Raw genomic sequence first — 16,677 nt, forward strand, 5'->3', positions numbered from 1 at the left:
TACAGTTGACAGAATGAATTTTTATGCTGTGTACTTTTCAGTATTACTTCTGTTGTGAGTAAGGGCCATTTATGCTGGTGAATATTTTTTTTGATTGAATTCTGTAACTAGAGGAACTTAGAAGTTTTCTGTGAAACATGCTTGCATATATAATTTTTCTTGCTGGTTTTCCTTTTTTTAACAGGCTGTCAACAAACTGGCTGAGATAATGAATCGGAAAGATTTTAAAATAGACAGAAAGAAAGCTAACATGCAAGATTTGAGGAAGAAGGAGAAGGAAAACCGAAAGCTCCAATTAGAACTTAATCAAGAAAAAGAGAAATTCAATCAGATGGTAGTGAAATACCAAAAGGAGCTCAACGAAATGCAAGCGGTAAAATAATCTTAAATTTTTTGCCACATTGTGGAATTTTCTCTGCAGGAAAAACGTATAGCTCATAATCTACTTGAAAAAATTACAACCTCTGTTTCAGATGTTCTAGGCTACAGAATTTTAGTGAGGTAGAGAACTCAACAAGTGTGCAGCTCTGCTTGTTCTCATTCATTTCGCCTTTCTAAATTCTTAACTGTGGAAGTCACCAATATATTATGAAGGCTAAAAAACTGAACACTGTTTATGCAGTTTGTTTCACTGGTAGGTGGTCTCCTTTGCAAAACTAATCGTACTTTAGTAGATTAATTATACTGGTTTGTACTTCCTGGATCTTTGTTATTTAACTTTGTTTCCAAGGCTGGATGAACACTTCTACTGTAATCACTTTTGCTAATGCTATCAAAAGTATCTAGCGATATTAAAAAAAAAAATAGTGAGTTTTGTTTTCAGAATACTTTGTTGCCATATTTTTGGTATCACAGTAATTGTGCATGTGTATGTAAATACAGCAACTAGCAGAAGAATCTACATACAGGAATGAGCTCCAGATGCAGCTGGATAGTAAAGAGAGTGACATAGAACAACTACGAAGGAAAATTTTGGACCTCCAGCAAGGAATGGATTCTACCAGCGTTGCTAGTCTCCAGCCAGATGAAACGGATGGAAATCTGTCAGGTAAGAGAAAAGCATATTAGAACTACTTGATTTTGTGCATAGATATAGTTTTGGAAGATATTATTTCAAACAAGTTACTACCTTTTGAAATCTTCTGGCTGTCTCTGTCTATATCACATTTCCACTTTTTGCTTTGTTTTGGTTTGGTTTTATCTGAGCTTAGCTGCCTATATATAAGTCTTAATTTTTTCTCACATCACTTCTCCCACTGTATGGCTTGGCATTAGCATAATTTTTATCCACTTTCACTGAGAGAGTACCCTTATATCTGCTGCTGCTCTTTGAACAATGAATACTATGTGCTGTATCCAGTGAACAGAATACACTTCCAGAACATAGTGATTGTCTTTTTTATCTTGAATGCAAAAATTGCCTTGGTCTTGTCTGTTACTACAGTCATGTGCCACCTTTATGACAAGTGGCAATAATTGCCAATGTGAAAAATAATTGTAGGAATTTCCATAATGCATTTATAGTTTGTGTGGTACTCCAATTTAGCAGATCAAAATAAGAATAATTAATATGGTGCAGTTAGCCATTTCCATGTAGTGTGAGTTCCAGGCACTATATAATTTGAGACCCACTGTTACACTGTTTAGTGATTTTTTCCCCTCCCCAATGACTGAAAAGCATAATCAGTTAGTACTTTCTCATGATCTATTTCTATATCTTTAGATACAGCAAAAAGCAATTAGTGGTAATAAGCTGTGTTTGACAATTTCCTTCTGTTGGAGCTAGGTTTATTTTTTTTGTAGAGTTAAGCAATTTTTATAGTTCATCATGAAATTCTTAGTAAATGCTTGTCTTACACATATACAGTTTCATTTGTATTGTAGAAAAATATATTCAAACATATGGAAATAGAATACTATTTTGGATATTTTAAGACTTCAGTGGATGAGTAATCAGATAAAAGTAAATAGAATCTTTTTAGGTGTCTCTTTTCCTGTTAATGCACTTCATGCTGCTCAGATTGGCACTTCCTAGAGTTTTTCCAGGGGTCTTAGAGTGATTGAAATTTCAGGTAGATTATGAGACTTCGTATATCTATTTATGTAGTTATTCCTTTTGGTGTCTATTTTTATGTCCTGTCTTCTTCTAGTGTATTTTTAGGTTTTCATTTTCGGTTAATATTTAAAAGAATTCTGTTCTAAAATAGATTTTCATTCATATAGTGATAGTCTATTCTTACAACTTCCATTCTGTCCAAGAAGCCTTTTGCACTGTGATCGGTAAAACCCTCAGGTAATTGCCATCTTGTGAAGTAAATGTCTGCTTCTTTCGAAAACATCTTCTGGGTCACACTTCCATCGAAACTCAGTATTGAGAATTCTTAGACCTATTAGATTGGTGAAGGAACATTTTTTTCCTTAGCTGTCACCTGCTAGGAGCTCCCTCTGATATTTCTGATCTCAGGAATTTTTCTCTTAGATTCTGGTTCTCAGTGTATTCCATTTAACTGGGGTAAAAAAGAAATCAGAGAGGTTTTACTTACTAAAGGTTGGGGGGGTTTATCCCCTCAAATTAATATTTGGAATCAAGCCTTATGTTTGATAGTGTCTCCTAAATGAAGAACGCTCTGGTTCATAATATTTTATTGAAAACTTCCGAACTCTTGTAAATTAAGAGTTTAAACTTTTCTACAGGAAAACAGACCAGATTTATTCTACATAAAAGGGTAGTTTTGAGCTTCCTCACTTTCCTTCTCAGACATTTTCAGCATAATGACTGTTGCATATTGCACTGAAAACACCCAGTGCTTCCATCTGGGCATAGGCACCTTCCTGTTTTCTTCTTAACTGCGATAGTGTGTCAATATGATCCTGTTGTCTCTTAGATCTTGGCAAGACTGTAGGAGTAAGCACTTTTTGTCTGCCTCATTAAGGTACGTTATTTTCAGTTTTGCCTCTGGAGACGTGTTGGGAGGCTTCTGGCTGTATGACCTGCCACTTGAATATTGGGGCAGAAAGTTCAGTATGTGCAAGATCTTTTCAAGTCAGCTGTAACTCTTCCATACTCATGACCCCTCTGTTTCTTTTTTACTAGCCTTTCATTTCTCTTCTCTTTTTTTTTTTGCCCTTATCGCTATACATGCCTCTGATTTTTACTGCAGTTGTGCTGCTGGTGTTGCTGTCATACAGGTAGGACTCCTAATACATATTATTAGGACTTATCTAGATTTAGATCATGTCCCTACATGCTGCTTTTTGTGTTGGGTTTTTTTTTTTTTTTGAGTGATGCTCTGTGTTGATCAGGATCTGAATAAGAAGCAATTTAGGTAATTAAAAGAGATTAAGTGACATTAGTATAGTCAGATTTCACACATTTGTCAAAGAGCCAAGTAGAGGGCAAAGGAGTGCACTAGCATTATAAGGAGGAAAAAAAAAAAGCCAATCTTCAAAGTAGAAATACCCTATGCCCCAGAAAGAGGAAATTATGCAGCGTGTAGGTATTTTTCTGTGAACCAAGTAATTAGTCTTCAAAACAAGGTGGCATACCACAGCAGTTAATTTGCTACAATTTAGTTATATGAAGTTGTTTGTCTTCAAATGCGTGCCAAGTTCTCATCATTTCTGTAGCCCAAGCATAGACATTCCTTCAGAGCACCCTGAATAGCGTTTTGTTAATGAGATGGACCTGATGAGTAGTCAGTAGGATTCTCTAGGTGATACATTTGTTCTTAAGGCAAAGGCATTCCTTAAAAATATTTAAGACATATATATGGTAAAATTAGTAAATCAGTAATTATAGTATGATTTATTCAGTTTCCTGTCACAGTAAAAACATCACCAGGGAAAACTTAAACACAAAATAATGTAAACATATCTAAAGGAATGATTCCACAGTCTCAGTTCTGGTCCCGGGCAGTCTCTGGTTTAATTGAAAAAACACCTTGGTATGAAACAGTGTGATAGTAATGTTCGTGGAATTCCAGAGAGACCCTGGCTCTCAGGCATTGTCCACTGTCATCCTGCATGGCAGAGAGGTTCAGGCTATGGGGTGGTATCTTGTATAATCAAGGAGCTTAGTTTACCAGTGACCAGAGAGGCTACAAGAGTAGAATTCATTATTTATGGGAAGAGCATGTTGCAAAATTTTTGATTCAGAAGGCTTTGCACTCTTTGAATAAACTCAAGGTAATACTGAAATGAATTCCTAATACTCAGAAAATTTTAAGGTAAAATTTTCTGTATTTGGAGGTAGATCCAGAGAAATCGCGTGGTAACACCTTACAGCTGCATCTCAGCTGGAGGTGGTTTCTGTCTCTTGTTGAACTAAACACCCCCCTCAAGTTCTGGCAGCTCCCAGGGCAACTTTCATTCTCCGAAGGTAGGGATTGGCTCATTTAGACAATCCAGGCTAATCTCGGGCTTTTGCTTCACCAGATGGGAAAGAGCATAATGTAGAGGAAGGTTTTCCTTGTATTTAGTTTTAGCCGATTTTTGTAACTCTTACTGCTGATTATTGGTTCAGATAGCAGCTATGTCTCAGTTCATGTCTCCAATGTTTAAATAGAGTCCTTGCTGAAACAGCTGAAGTATTTGCTTTTTAATGATGCTTTTGGAATGCCTCTTCCTCCTGGCTGGACTTAGGAAGTCTTAATACTTACATGATTATAAACAGGTTTCTTTTTGTCAAGACAAAATGCATTTAGGAACTTAAGATTTTTTTTTCCTAAGTGCTATATCTTTTCATCTGATTGGCAAGATAAATAAAGCAATTGAGCTGTCCTAAAGGTTTAAATGCAGCACATAATATTTTACACCATATGTTATATATTATCTTTACACAAAGATAAGGTGGAATAATAAAACATGGACCATTTAAGCCAACAGTTGGTTTTTTTAATATGGGACTTTCAGAAATACCTGCAAGTAGCCATCACCTGAATATACCTCCAAGCATAGATCCAGCCAGCAATCTTTGGTGAGAGCCACATGAATTATAGTAAGACAATCTGAGAAAGGAAAGATTCAAAGGGGAAGGGGTGGACTGGAAAGAATTAGCAAGATAGTATCTCAAGGGTTTTTGTTACTGTGGAAGAGTCTGAGGAGTAGGAGGCATTCTTGAACGTTAGAAAGAGGTGCTCTGCTGCTCATGAAGGTGCCTGTATTACTTCGCTCCTAAACAGCAAAAAGTCTTACAGTCAGTACAGTCATGGTTGTCTAGTGTGATTTTGTTGAAGACTTACTCTTAGAACTCAACATTTATCACACTGAATCACAATGAATTCTGGCAATATGAATAATAACCATGAAGATGTTTAGAATGCAAATCCACATTTTAATATATATTCAGAGATAATTATAAGTTCTGTAGCATTTATGGAATTCTTTTGTCATATTCTACTCGGGTCCAACTAGCCATCAGATATTTTTGAGGCCTGTCTTGGATTTTCTGCATTGGAAATATGAAGTATCAATTCTAGGATTTTTTCCAAAATAAAGGAAGTTGTCAGGCAATAGTTTTGAGCCTATTTTTAAAGACAGGAATGGAAGATTCTTTTTCATACTCTAGATAGCCCATATTTTCTTAATTACTTAATCAGAACACTCATAAATATTATTATTCTCTATCAAATATTTGTGAAATGGCCAGACAAGCATTTGCAGTTGTACTAGCTAACTCTGTCAAGGGAAATTAAAATACACTATAAATATTACTTGACACAAACCTTTGTGGCAAGGTTAGAATGAAAGGGCTCATCTACCCTTTCAAGAGTACATTTGGTTCCAGACAAATGTTAGCTTTGTTGAAAGGAGTGCATTCAGAAAGTGTTATTTTCAACTGCGTGATGTTATTCACAGCTCAGAAATCATCTCTCATGCAAATAGAATTTGGTCACTAAAATAGATTTATAGTAGACAGAAGAGAATGTCATCTGATTCGTTTGTAACAGCTTATCCAGTTTCTACTTTAAAGTTTTTTTCAGAATGTGCTGAAATAGAAACGAGTTTAGAAAAACACCTACCTACACTGTCCCTGATGCATCTTTTAAAATTTATCATTAATAAATCTTTCCAGATTTTCATATGTCACGATTTCCATAGATGCCTACTTACTCCTTTCAAATCACAATTTGTCCATACAGTATTGCTTTTGAATTCCAGTTGTCCATACCATGTTCTTCATTATCAATTAATCACTTTATTTTGCAATGGAGGACTTGAGATTTAGGTTTTTTCTAAAATTTCTAAAAATGGAAGAATCTTTTCATGATGTAAAAACTAATGGAAGTATTCAAAACAAGATAAGCATTATCTGTGATGCCTGCAGACATGAAGGAAGTAGGCTTCTTTTTCCAAAGCTACTGAATATCAAAAATTGAGGAGGGGTCTGGGGGGAGAACCCACACCCCACTGATTTCTTGTACAGATACGACAGGCAGGGAAATACACATTTCCTTAATTTTTTCCAGGAAATTTTCTTACTGGAATGAGTTCTGCTAACATGCCTTTCTTCCAATTAGAATTTGAGTAGTTCACTGGTCCACCAATATTTTGAATTCTGTTTGGAGAAATGTTAGGAAACGATTCTATATTTTTAAGTGTAGTCCACTTCTAAGTATGGTGTGTTGTAAGGCTAACGTGGGAAGGGAGGGGGTTTTACGCCTGATTTCAATGCCTGCTGCAAGGCTAGGCTGTCAGTCTCGTTGCAATTTCATGGAACAAATATATGGACAGTATCTTTTACATATTTGAATGTATTTTCAGAGTTTGCTGAGGTACACCTCACACAGAACTATCCCTGAAGGATAACAGGGACCAGTAGCTCCTTCTTACAAATACATTTGTGGAGAATGTTTCAACAAATTTTAACTTAATGTTTTTGAAATTTTCAGTGCTGCCAGTTAAATTTATTGTAAAGAATGCATACGTTAGCTATCGGCTATATTTCTGTACTCTGACCTTTTTTCTATAAACACATTTTTATGATCGTTTTAAAAAAACCTCAGATTTTTCTCAATTGTGAAATAAATTTCTAATGATGGAATGAAATTTTGATTACTTCATTCTCACATTTACAAAATTGTGAGACTTTGTACTGTGTCAAATTAACGGAATCACAATAGCTTCTCGCTGCTTTTACCTCACTTCTTAATTTAAAAAATGCCTATCAAACCCAAGTATCAGTTATCTGGAGGGGGTTTTAAAATCTATAATCCACGTTAGGCAGAATGCTGTCTTTGTTGTGACGCTTCTTTGTATCATTGTTAAATTATTTCTGTAGTTTCATATTAGGAAAATACTTTATTACATTACTCTTTCAAAAACTGTCCACTGAAAATTTAAATAAAATGCTTGTCTCTTATTCTTTATATCTAGTTGATTCTTCCTGCATTCCTTATTTATTTAACTCCTATGCTTATCTTCTGTGAGTAATGGGACATCTGTATAGCTTTGCTTGCTCTTGTGCGCTCTCCTTTTTTTGTTCCCCTTGGAAAATGTGGATCTGGTTTGTTTTACTTGCTGCATCTTTCTGCCGAGTATTTTTGTTTAGCCCCGCTGAATATTAAATTATGTTTATATGGAGAATCTCTTAATCATCTTCCGTTTAAGCTGTAACACATTTTCAAAGCAAAGTCTTTCCTGCCTGGCTCTTTGCAAACTATTTACATACAGTGTTAGATGTTGGCATCAAGGAAAGCAGTTTCACTGTATTTTGTGGTAACTGTATTATCAAATGTTAGCTTGTGATGAAGCATGAAGTAAATACTTATATCTACTTTTTACTTAGCTGTGCTTTTTATTTTGCTTTGCTGAACAGGTAATGGCCTATTACTGCATGTAGTATATTTTCCTTTCTAGTAATAGTTTGCTTTTGTGCTATTCTGCTTAAATTATTATAAATACATGAAATTATTTAATATGCATTTTTTTTAAACCAGAATCAAGACTTGAAGGTTGGCTTTCAATACCAAACAAAGGAAATATAAAGCGGCATGGCTGGAAGAAACAGGTACAAATGGATGGGGTTTTTTTTTCTTCTTCAACTCCCTTGAAAAGTTTTTTAGGTGTATGGTGGATTGGTTTTACAGCTCACATTTAAGGAGCAAACAAAACAATTAAAACAATTTAGTGTGTATACGTTATTTTAATGAAGAAAAAAAAAATCCCAACAAGAAAATTCAAGTTCAGCATGCAATCTGTAGTAATAACATTGTGCAAATTCATGACAGGCCGGTGAGGAAATGCTTTACAATGGGCATCGTGGAACTATTCAAAATTTTGTTTCTCCTTTGAGTAAGCTTCTTTATAATCCTGCTGGTGAAAAATAAGCTCTTTGTGCAACTTGACAGCAGAGAGTAGGGAATACCACACCTAAATGTTCTGAAGGCCGTGGAAGAGTGTATCATACCAACTTGCCACACATGGTTTTCAAGGACACTGCCATGTCCCTTACTTTTAAAATGGTCAGTCTCTCTTGAAAAGAAACAGAACAGAAACAGAAACACCCACTCCTAAACAAAGCAGTATTGTTTTGCCTCTGCAGAGGTTATGATCTAGTTCTTTGAAGCTTCAGATGTTCAAAGTGGGGTGCCTGTAAGCTTAGAACCAGTTTCTGATTGTTTTCTAGCTTTCCAGTTTCTCTCTTTGAACATCTTTTAATATAACAAGTTGGAAAAGTGAACATGGTCACTAGAATTTTTTAAATTTTGCAAGCAATTCATATGAAATAGTTTATTTCCCTGCATCTTCCTTCCTTACATTCAAAGACCAGTATTGGAAATTATTCAGTTTGTTCATGACACTTTCAAGTTAACTGTCTGATTTCTGCTGAAAAGTCCTTCTCAGAGGCTGTTGTTCATGTTCACATTCTACAAGTGTTAGAAGTGGTTCCTACAAAATTTAAAGGAGGATTTAGTTCCTCTCAAAGAAGCACGGAAGTGTTTGTTTTGAGCTGTTAGCTGCTGAAGTCCTTTGATTCCAGTTGGCTAACATGACCTACTTCATATAGTTGGGAGTGTTTTGAGTTCCAGACCTGCCTATTTTTACATCAGTACCAGACCTTCTTGGTGATGTGGCTGTAAGTTAACACAGCCACCTATTCTAGCTTGCAGAGATTGAGTGTTAAGCTCTGTCGTATTTCAGCTGATGGCTGCTTAGAGTATTCTCCCAGACTCTCACATGAGTTTCAATGCGGCACTTGTTTGCATTGCATATGTTTGCTTCCCACAATTTGGAACCTCAGGTTTGCTATAGATACCTCAAATGCTTTTCAGTTGGTTTCTTGTCTCTTTGCATTTCACTTTGTCTCCCTGTTAGCAGAACTGCAGGAAATGAAGCATTGGAACAGGCTGCCCAGGGGTGTGGTGGAATTACCAACCCTGGAATGTCAAAAGACATGTAGATATGGTGCTTAGAGGCATGGTTTAGTGGTGGACTTGGCAGTCCTGTGTTAACAGTTTGACTTGACGATCTTAAAGGTTATTTCCAACCTAAATGATCCTGTGATTCTATGTTTCTATGAAATCTACAGGACAGGGTTAAGGACATTCTTCATGCCGTATTTGAGTCAAATGCCAGTAGTGTTTGGGTGTTCATGAAACACACCTATCTGTAAATCTATTCTACAACTTGTTCTGTTTGACAGCTAAGGCTGCTTGATTCCTCTTGTTCTGGAGGTGATTCTCCAGGTTGCTGTCAGACTTCTGGCAGTGTCCATGAACAGAAGTGACTGTGCCTAGGCACAAGTCATGTAGCTTTATTCTGCTCTGGATTATCTAAAATACTGCATCATTTTCCTGTCAGAATATCTCCAGCAACCTTTTCTACTTGTCTTCTAGAAATGGAGATGATTCTTGCATCCTCTGATGATTAAAATTTTAAACTTCTGATAAACGTAGCTTCTCCAGTGAAAGACTGTATTTGGGCTTCTTTAGGCATGCCCAGTATAGGCATACTTAGTTTAGTTCCCTCAAGGTATTTTAGGCAGTTACTCCATTCATACTTTCCTAGTTTGAATAATAGTTTTTGCACTTTGAAGGAATTCGAAGTATAGATGGATGCCTCTGTCATAAAATGACTCATGCTGGTAAGATTCCTTAACCTAGCTGTCGTTGAAACCAGTGAGGCACAGTAGTGAGGGGCCATGTTGACTTACATGTATTCTGTTGGCTGAACTGTACCGTATCTGAAACAAGCTGGCTTGTAGTCAGCCTCCTCAGGTGCTTCTGTTCAGATTCTCGTGCGCTTTCAGTTTGGTGTTTGTGGGAGATATGCAACCTCAAATACAGGCATGCCCGGATTAACTTAAAGGCAAGGCAAAATTGCGTTAGCAGTGCCATTGGATTGATGCCGGAGTTGTTATAACTTGAGCTGCTGCGTTTCTCACTCAGATGTCAGTAGCACTGATGGTTTTACCCCATGCCCTCCAAGTCATTTAGCTTAAGTTAGAAAGGGGTGAGTGTGGAAAATCATTTGAGAATAAACACTTGAGTTATACCTCAAGTTAACACTAACGTGGGTTAGCTGTATTTTTATCTGGAACTTCATTTCATCCCAAGGGGAGCTGATCAAATACCCTTCAAAAAGCACTATAGAACAGAACTGTCAGAAGATCTTTGGATGTGCATGACAGGATTTTGAGGCTTTTGTACATAACTTTTTTTTGGTGAGGTTAAATTGTTCTTTCACCAAGACTTGTATACAGTGTGATAACTGAATTCCATTGCAGTTAGAATTTGCATTTGTTACAGTAGTCATATTAAGGCCCAGCTCTTGCCTGTGAAGGGCAGAAGTGCAGGCTTCAAAGACAAAGGCAGCATTAGCTTTCTGTTGAGTTAGATCAAAGGAATTCAAGCACAGACTCTTTCTTCAGTGGGGAAAGTAGCAAGAGGCTCGCACTATTATAGCTTAGTACCTGGTACTTCAAGTTGGTCAGGCTTTCTATTTAAGAGTCCTGACTGAGGAGCTGAAAGCCCCTTTTAGTCCGGGGGGGGGGGGGGACACGACATCCCTTGTGGCTTTTTTAGACTAGTTTCAGTAATTGAGATGCAACTTGCAGAATGCATTTTTAAAAGACTGTTCTGTAAACTTGTTAAGGTAACTTTCATATTCAGGTTCTGACTTAGTCCAGTGTAATGAGGAGGTTCAGCCTCCTCTGGCAGGAGGAGTAGACACCATTTACTTAAATTGTCAGTATCTGCATCATGCAGAAACCCATTCAATTACCTACCAGTAATTCAAGATGAACTGTTTGTGTAGTCACTCTTGCTTTTCTGTCGTTTCACCTGCTTCAGGGTCATATTATACCTGAATCTGGAGCTCACTATAGACAGAGCAGCCAGTCTGCCTCTTTTTAATCCTCTTGAGTACCTCATACCTTTTAATACATTGTTGCTAAAACATTTGAAACTGCAGGGGAGGGAACTGCCACAGCTGTCATTGAGTTTATGCCTATGGACAGTTTCAGCAAAGACAGCGAACTGGCAGCTCCCAGTGAAGAGCAACAGGCAGCAAATTCTACAGGCTTGAACTCACCAGGAAGCACTTATGTTAGAGGTGTTTCATCTTAACTGGCCTTTGGGTTACAAAACTTTTTTGTGAGCAATTTGCTTTGTTTTTCCTGTCATGAAGAAATGTTTATAATTCTATGTGATTGTGAGCAGCACTGAAAGGGTGTCAGTTCTTTAGGTTGAGCACAGCATCCTTGGGCTTCTCAGGGTGGGGGCGCAGACACTGCAGGCATACTCAGCATTTGGGAGTTCTCTTGAAACTGGTCCTGCAGTCCACTCCTGCTTGAAAACTCACTGCCTTCCTGGTAGCTCTTGCTTATTCCCCAGAACTCCGTGCATTCTGAAGTACTCAACTTTTTCAGTGGTACAGGATAGGTGTAATATATTAATATGCAGATTTGGAGCAAGAACTTTGAGAACACTCAGAAAAAAATAATCAACATATTACTAAATGTTTCTGTTCTTTAACATCTTTACCACTCTGGATGAAACTGTGTGGTTTGACCTTTAAAGTGACATGTAGCAAAAGAATGTCCATTTCTTTTATCCTCCTCTGCAAACCTTTCCCTTACTGTCTCGGTGTATTCCTAGATTTGGAATGTATACCAGACCTCTGTTTCTGCTGATCATTTTGGCTGTTTATTTTACCAGTCCATTAAATTAGAAGTGTAGGAAATAGCTGGAGCTGTGAGAATCTCTTTAGCCTACCAGTAGTTTGGTGCAAAGTACTACTGAGTCCTGCAGGTCTTTATAACTAGAGTTGTTGTTTACAACTTCAACAATAAGTGCTAGATTCTGCGCTCCAGAAGTTCTCAGTGATACAGTAATTTTTGGAGTAACATAAATTTCAGTTGCTACTTGCATAAGTTTCTGTACAGATAGATTTCCAGAGTCATCATAAGCATTTTGGGGGTACAGTGACAATGAACAGTCACTGCAGCTGTAGCATTGCACAGCTGTCAGTAGTATAGCTGTCTGTGTGATCATTTCAGTATCTTCTGATACTAGTTTAAAAGCCTTAATTTACTCAGGTTTTTTATGTGCATATGGCAGTACAGTAGGATAAATGTTGCTTTTGTAAATGGTATCTTAACTTGGTTTTACCCTTTCTTTCCCCAGTATGTGGTGGTGAGCAGTAAAAAGATACTGTTCTACAATGATGAAAAGGACAAGGACCAGTCTAATCCATCCATGGTACTAGATATAGAGTAAGTAAAGTTACTGGTAGTTTTGGATACAAATTGGCAAAGGAGTATTTTGTGTGAGAAAACTGATAACATATCTAGAAGCTTGGAATCAACATTCCATAAAAAAATTTTAATTTCCCATACTAGTGGGAAAATGCCTGTTTATCTGTATTTCAGGGTGCTGATAAGATACTACTTTTTCTTTGTCCTACTGTTGCTAAATGTTACAGAAAAAGTTAAATACACAATAAAGTGCCACTGTCTGTAGTCAGTGGTCTGAATTTACAGAAATGAAGAGCTTCATCTTGTTATGACAGACAGGGGTCAGAGATAGTGGAACCTACCTATCTCTTTTCATGATTCAGTGTAATGACTGGTTTTTTTCCAGTTGCTTCAACAGCTGCTTTCTAAAGAAGGGCATGATAGTTAGGGAACTGGCTGTCTGATTTTAGGTCTCATCCCCTTGCTTCATACCTTTTTCTCGCTGTCCGAGGAAGGGTCAGTGTTGATAAAGCCCAAAGCATTTCTAACTTCTCCAGATGGTTTCTGTTTAGAGTGACAAAGTAAATGGTCATCCCTTTACACTGGTTATACATGAGGAAAATTGTGTCAAGTATCACTGAAGCCCATCACTGATATGTGACTTGAATGTGATGTTTGAACAGCTGATTGATATTATGGGACCTTATAGAGTAGTAATTGAGAAAAGGTTTCAAAATTCATGAATAGGTCTATCAGTGACTAACAAATAGTGGTCTGGAAGGAATCTCAAACTCAGGAAGTGCTTAAGCTGCCAATTGCTCGTAGCCAGGAAAAGAGTTATTTTCTCTTCAAGCTGTTTCTTACTCTCTTTACATAAACATCTGTTACGGCAACTGTTGAAAACAGTATGTTGAGATAGATGGACTTACAGTCTTGACCCAGTGTAAGATGATGTTTGTTCCAATTTTAAAAGCATTTTCAAAAGTTGGTGCCCCAGATTGCCTTTTGTGATGTTCTGGCATTGATTATTTACCAACTGATAATACGATTTAGTAAGAGAATCAGTGAGTAGTACTATACTTCATATGGTTATTTCCATCCAAGGTTATCAGTAAGCTTTTCTAGCAATAATCAGTTAGACTTCCCAGTCTTCTGAGGAAGAATTTGAAAGCCTTTTTCACAGGCAAATTGGCCATGATGGATCTTGAACCCATTGTAAGATAACCCTCTTGCCGTGCTATGAAATGATTTGGTCTTCCTTGGGTAGACAAGATCTTTGTAGTTTATGAATTAATTCCTAGAATCATATTGCAGCCTTGAAGTATATTGTATTGCTTGCATAAACATTATAAGACTTTCGAAGCACTTTGATAACTGTTTTAAAAACATACATAGCCTTTTAGCATTTTCTGATTCATGTTTCTTCTAATCTAGTAAACTGTTCCATGTCCGGCCTGTAACGCAAGGAGATGTATATAGAGCTGAAACAGAAGAAATTCCTAAAATATTCCAGGTAGTAAGAAGTGTATTCTCATTTCTATTTAACTCTCTTGAAAAAGTTTGGTGGCTTCTTTGAAAATTGTGTAAAAATATGTAGTACTTCAACAATAACACAGCAGTAATTCTTTTTCAGATTCTCTATGCTAATGAGGGGGAATGCAGGAAGGATTTGGAGGTAGAACCAGTACAGCCGACAGAGAAGACAAATTTTCTAAATCACAAAGGCCATGAATTTATTCCAACGTTATACCACTTCCCAGCCAACTGTGAGGCCTGTGCCAAACCTCTTTGGCATGTCTTTAAACCCCCTGCTGCCTTGGAATGTCGAAGATGCCATGTTAAGTGCCATAGAGACCACTTGGATAAAAAGGAGGAATTAATTGCACCATGCAAAGGTATACTCATGGTTTTTTGCATTCTGTATTCTTTGCATGGTTTAGCCAGACCTGCTGAACTACTGGAGGCAAACAAAAGCACTTCATTTTAAAAGTTTTCTAAACTCTTCAGTTTTATGATTTTAGATGTGAAAGATGCTATTAAAATAATAGAGTGCTAACACCACGTAGGAACAGGCAACTGTGGCAAGCCTCTGCAGGGAGGCCGTTGGTGGTGTAACTGATATGGCACTGCTGCGGACCCCGAAAGCTCAAGGGTCCCTAGAGGTTTGTGCCCATGTACTGAGCAGCTCCTTGGTTCCCAGACCATTCTCTGTGTACTTAATCATGGCCCACATCAGGGACAATGCAGAGGCCTCATGACCAAGCTGTGCCGAGACCTTGAAGAGTGGTTCTTCAGCTGCTTCACAGACTGGAGTAAAGATTTCCTCTCTGTGCGCCTGTGAAGTGGAGCATTTGGAGTATGTACTCTGGAACTCAGCCATAAGGCACCCAGACAACTTTCCAGCTTATTAACACTGCAATTAGTATAAGTTTTCTTATTACTTGAATATTAATGTTAGTTAATAAATATTAATTATTAATGTTAGACTCATGAATCTGAATGCAGAGTGACCAATACTAAAAGAAACTGTATTCATAATTTTCCCTGCTGTTTGTTGTCTTCCAGAAATATATAAACAAATGCAATACAACTATATGTATACATGCCATTGTTTTTTCCAGTGGCACACCTGGTATGTCATAATTCTATATTGTGATAACGAGTCCTAGTTTTCACAGAATCATCTCCCTTCTTTTACTTCTAGTGAGTTATGATGTAACTTCAGCAAGAGATATGCTGTTACTGGCATCTTGTCAAGATGAACAGAAGAAGTGGGTAACTCATTTAGTAAAGAAGATCCCGAAGACACCACCATCTACTTTTGTTCGTGCTTCTCCTAGAACTATGTCTACAAGATCCTCAGCAAATCAGTCATTCCGAAAAGTTGTTAAAAATACTTCTGGAAAAACTAGGTGAGAAATAAAATATCAAAGCTACAGATATTCTAAGCTAAAAAAAAAAAATATATATATGTTTATAGATCCTATTTAATACGAAATTGTGAAATGATTCCATAGTTATGACTGTTGAACTGCTGATCTAAATCTCTGCTCAAATTCTGAAGGAGGGAACAGACAGAATTGTCCTGCTATTGTGGTAAATTTCTCTGTTCCTTGGGTTTGGAAAGGTACCATAGAGATGGCAGTGCCTGGCCTCCCAATGCATGTGAGGGAGCTGGTTGCATTTTTGCCTGTTTAAAGACAGGCATCAGTAGATAGATTAGCAGTGGCATTTAACTGTAAAGATGATCCACACAATCATTCATGGATTGCCTCATAGAGATTGTGTAAGCTAGAAGTCTTCTGCAAATGGGATTGAAATGAGAAACTTACAGGATCTCGGTCTGTTTTTAGGCCTTTTCTTTTGATGTGAGGCACCTTAAGTAGTAACTCCATTCAGTGTCTCAGTAGGGAGAGTCTTCCTAGGTTGGGCGGGCTGCCAAAAAAAATATCCTGCAAAACTTACTTGCATGAAGCGCAATAAAAGCAAACTTCTGCGTGTAAAGAGACACTGGGTATATCATGAAACATCCTCCTGCAGAGGTAAGCAGGGGACAAATCTTTGGTGCCCGATTTTCTTGTCCCCATAAGTAACTATAATTAATAGATTCAAGATATTTTCAGTGAAGGCCTTCAAGATAATCTCATCCAGGAAGATAACTTTAGGCCTCAAATACTTAGCTGTCAATATAAGAAACAGTGATGTTGTGGGCAGTATTGTGATAGAGATAATAATCAATGCAACAGCATGAGGAGAAGGGCATAGAAAGCATCTGTGACAAGCAGTTAAAAACACATAGCTGTGCTAGGCTACCTGGGGGAGAAGCCATATCCACAAACACTGAACAAAGTCTCAGTTTGCCAGTTACAGTTCAAATGGCTGGACATAACTGAATCATGAAGCTTTTTTACATTTTTCAACACTGCTGTTTAAGCAAGCCAAAGTAGTGAAACACAGGAACACTTCTGATTTGTGGGGAGATTTCCTGGGAAGTGGGCAAT

At 37.3% G+C, this 16,677-nt stretch overlaps 1 protein-coding gene across 1 annotated transcript in view; it reads left to right on the forward strand.

The window, feature by feature from the left end:
• ROCK1 (Rho associated coiled-coil containing protein kinase 1) overlaps nt 1–16,677 on the forward strand; it is a 91,880-nt gene that overhangs the window by 69,028 nt on the left and 6,175 nt on the right. The window contains exons 26-32 of the mRNA XM_037378639.1: nt 185–373; nt 883–1,048; nt 7,938–8,008; nt 12,627–12,715; nt 14,111–14,189; nt 14,310–14,571; nt 15,381–15,588. Of these exons, the coding sequence (XP_037234536.1) occupies nt 185–373; nt 883–1,048; nt 7,938–8,008; nt 12,627–12,715; nt 14,111–14,189; nt 14,310–14,571; nt 15,381–15,588 (1,064 nt within the window). The remainder of the gene's footprint in view (nt 1–184; nt 374–882; nt 1,049–7,937; nt 8,009–12,626; nt 12,716–14,110; nt 14,190–14,309; nt 14,572–15,380; nt 15,589–16,677) is intronic.

Source organism: Falco rusticolus, chromosome 3, assembly GCF_015220075.1.
Source record: "Falco rusticolus isolate bFalRus1 chromosome 3, bFalRus1.pri, whole genome shotgun sequence".
Taxonomy (NCBI): Eukaryota; Metazoa; Chordata; class Aves; order Falconiformes; family Falconidae; genus Falco; species Falco rusticolus.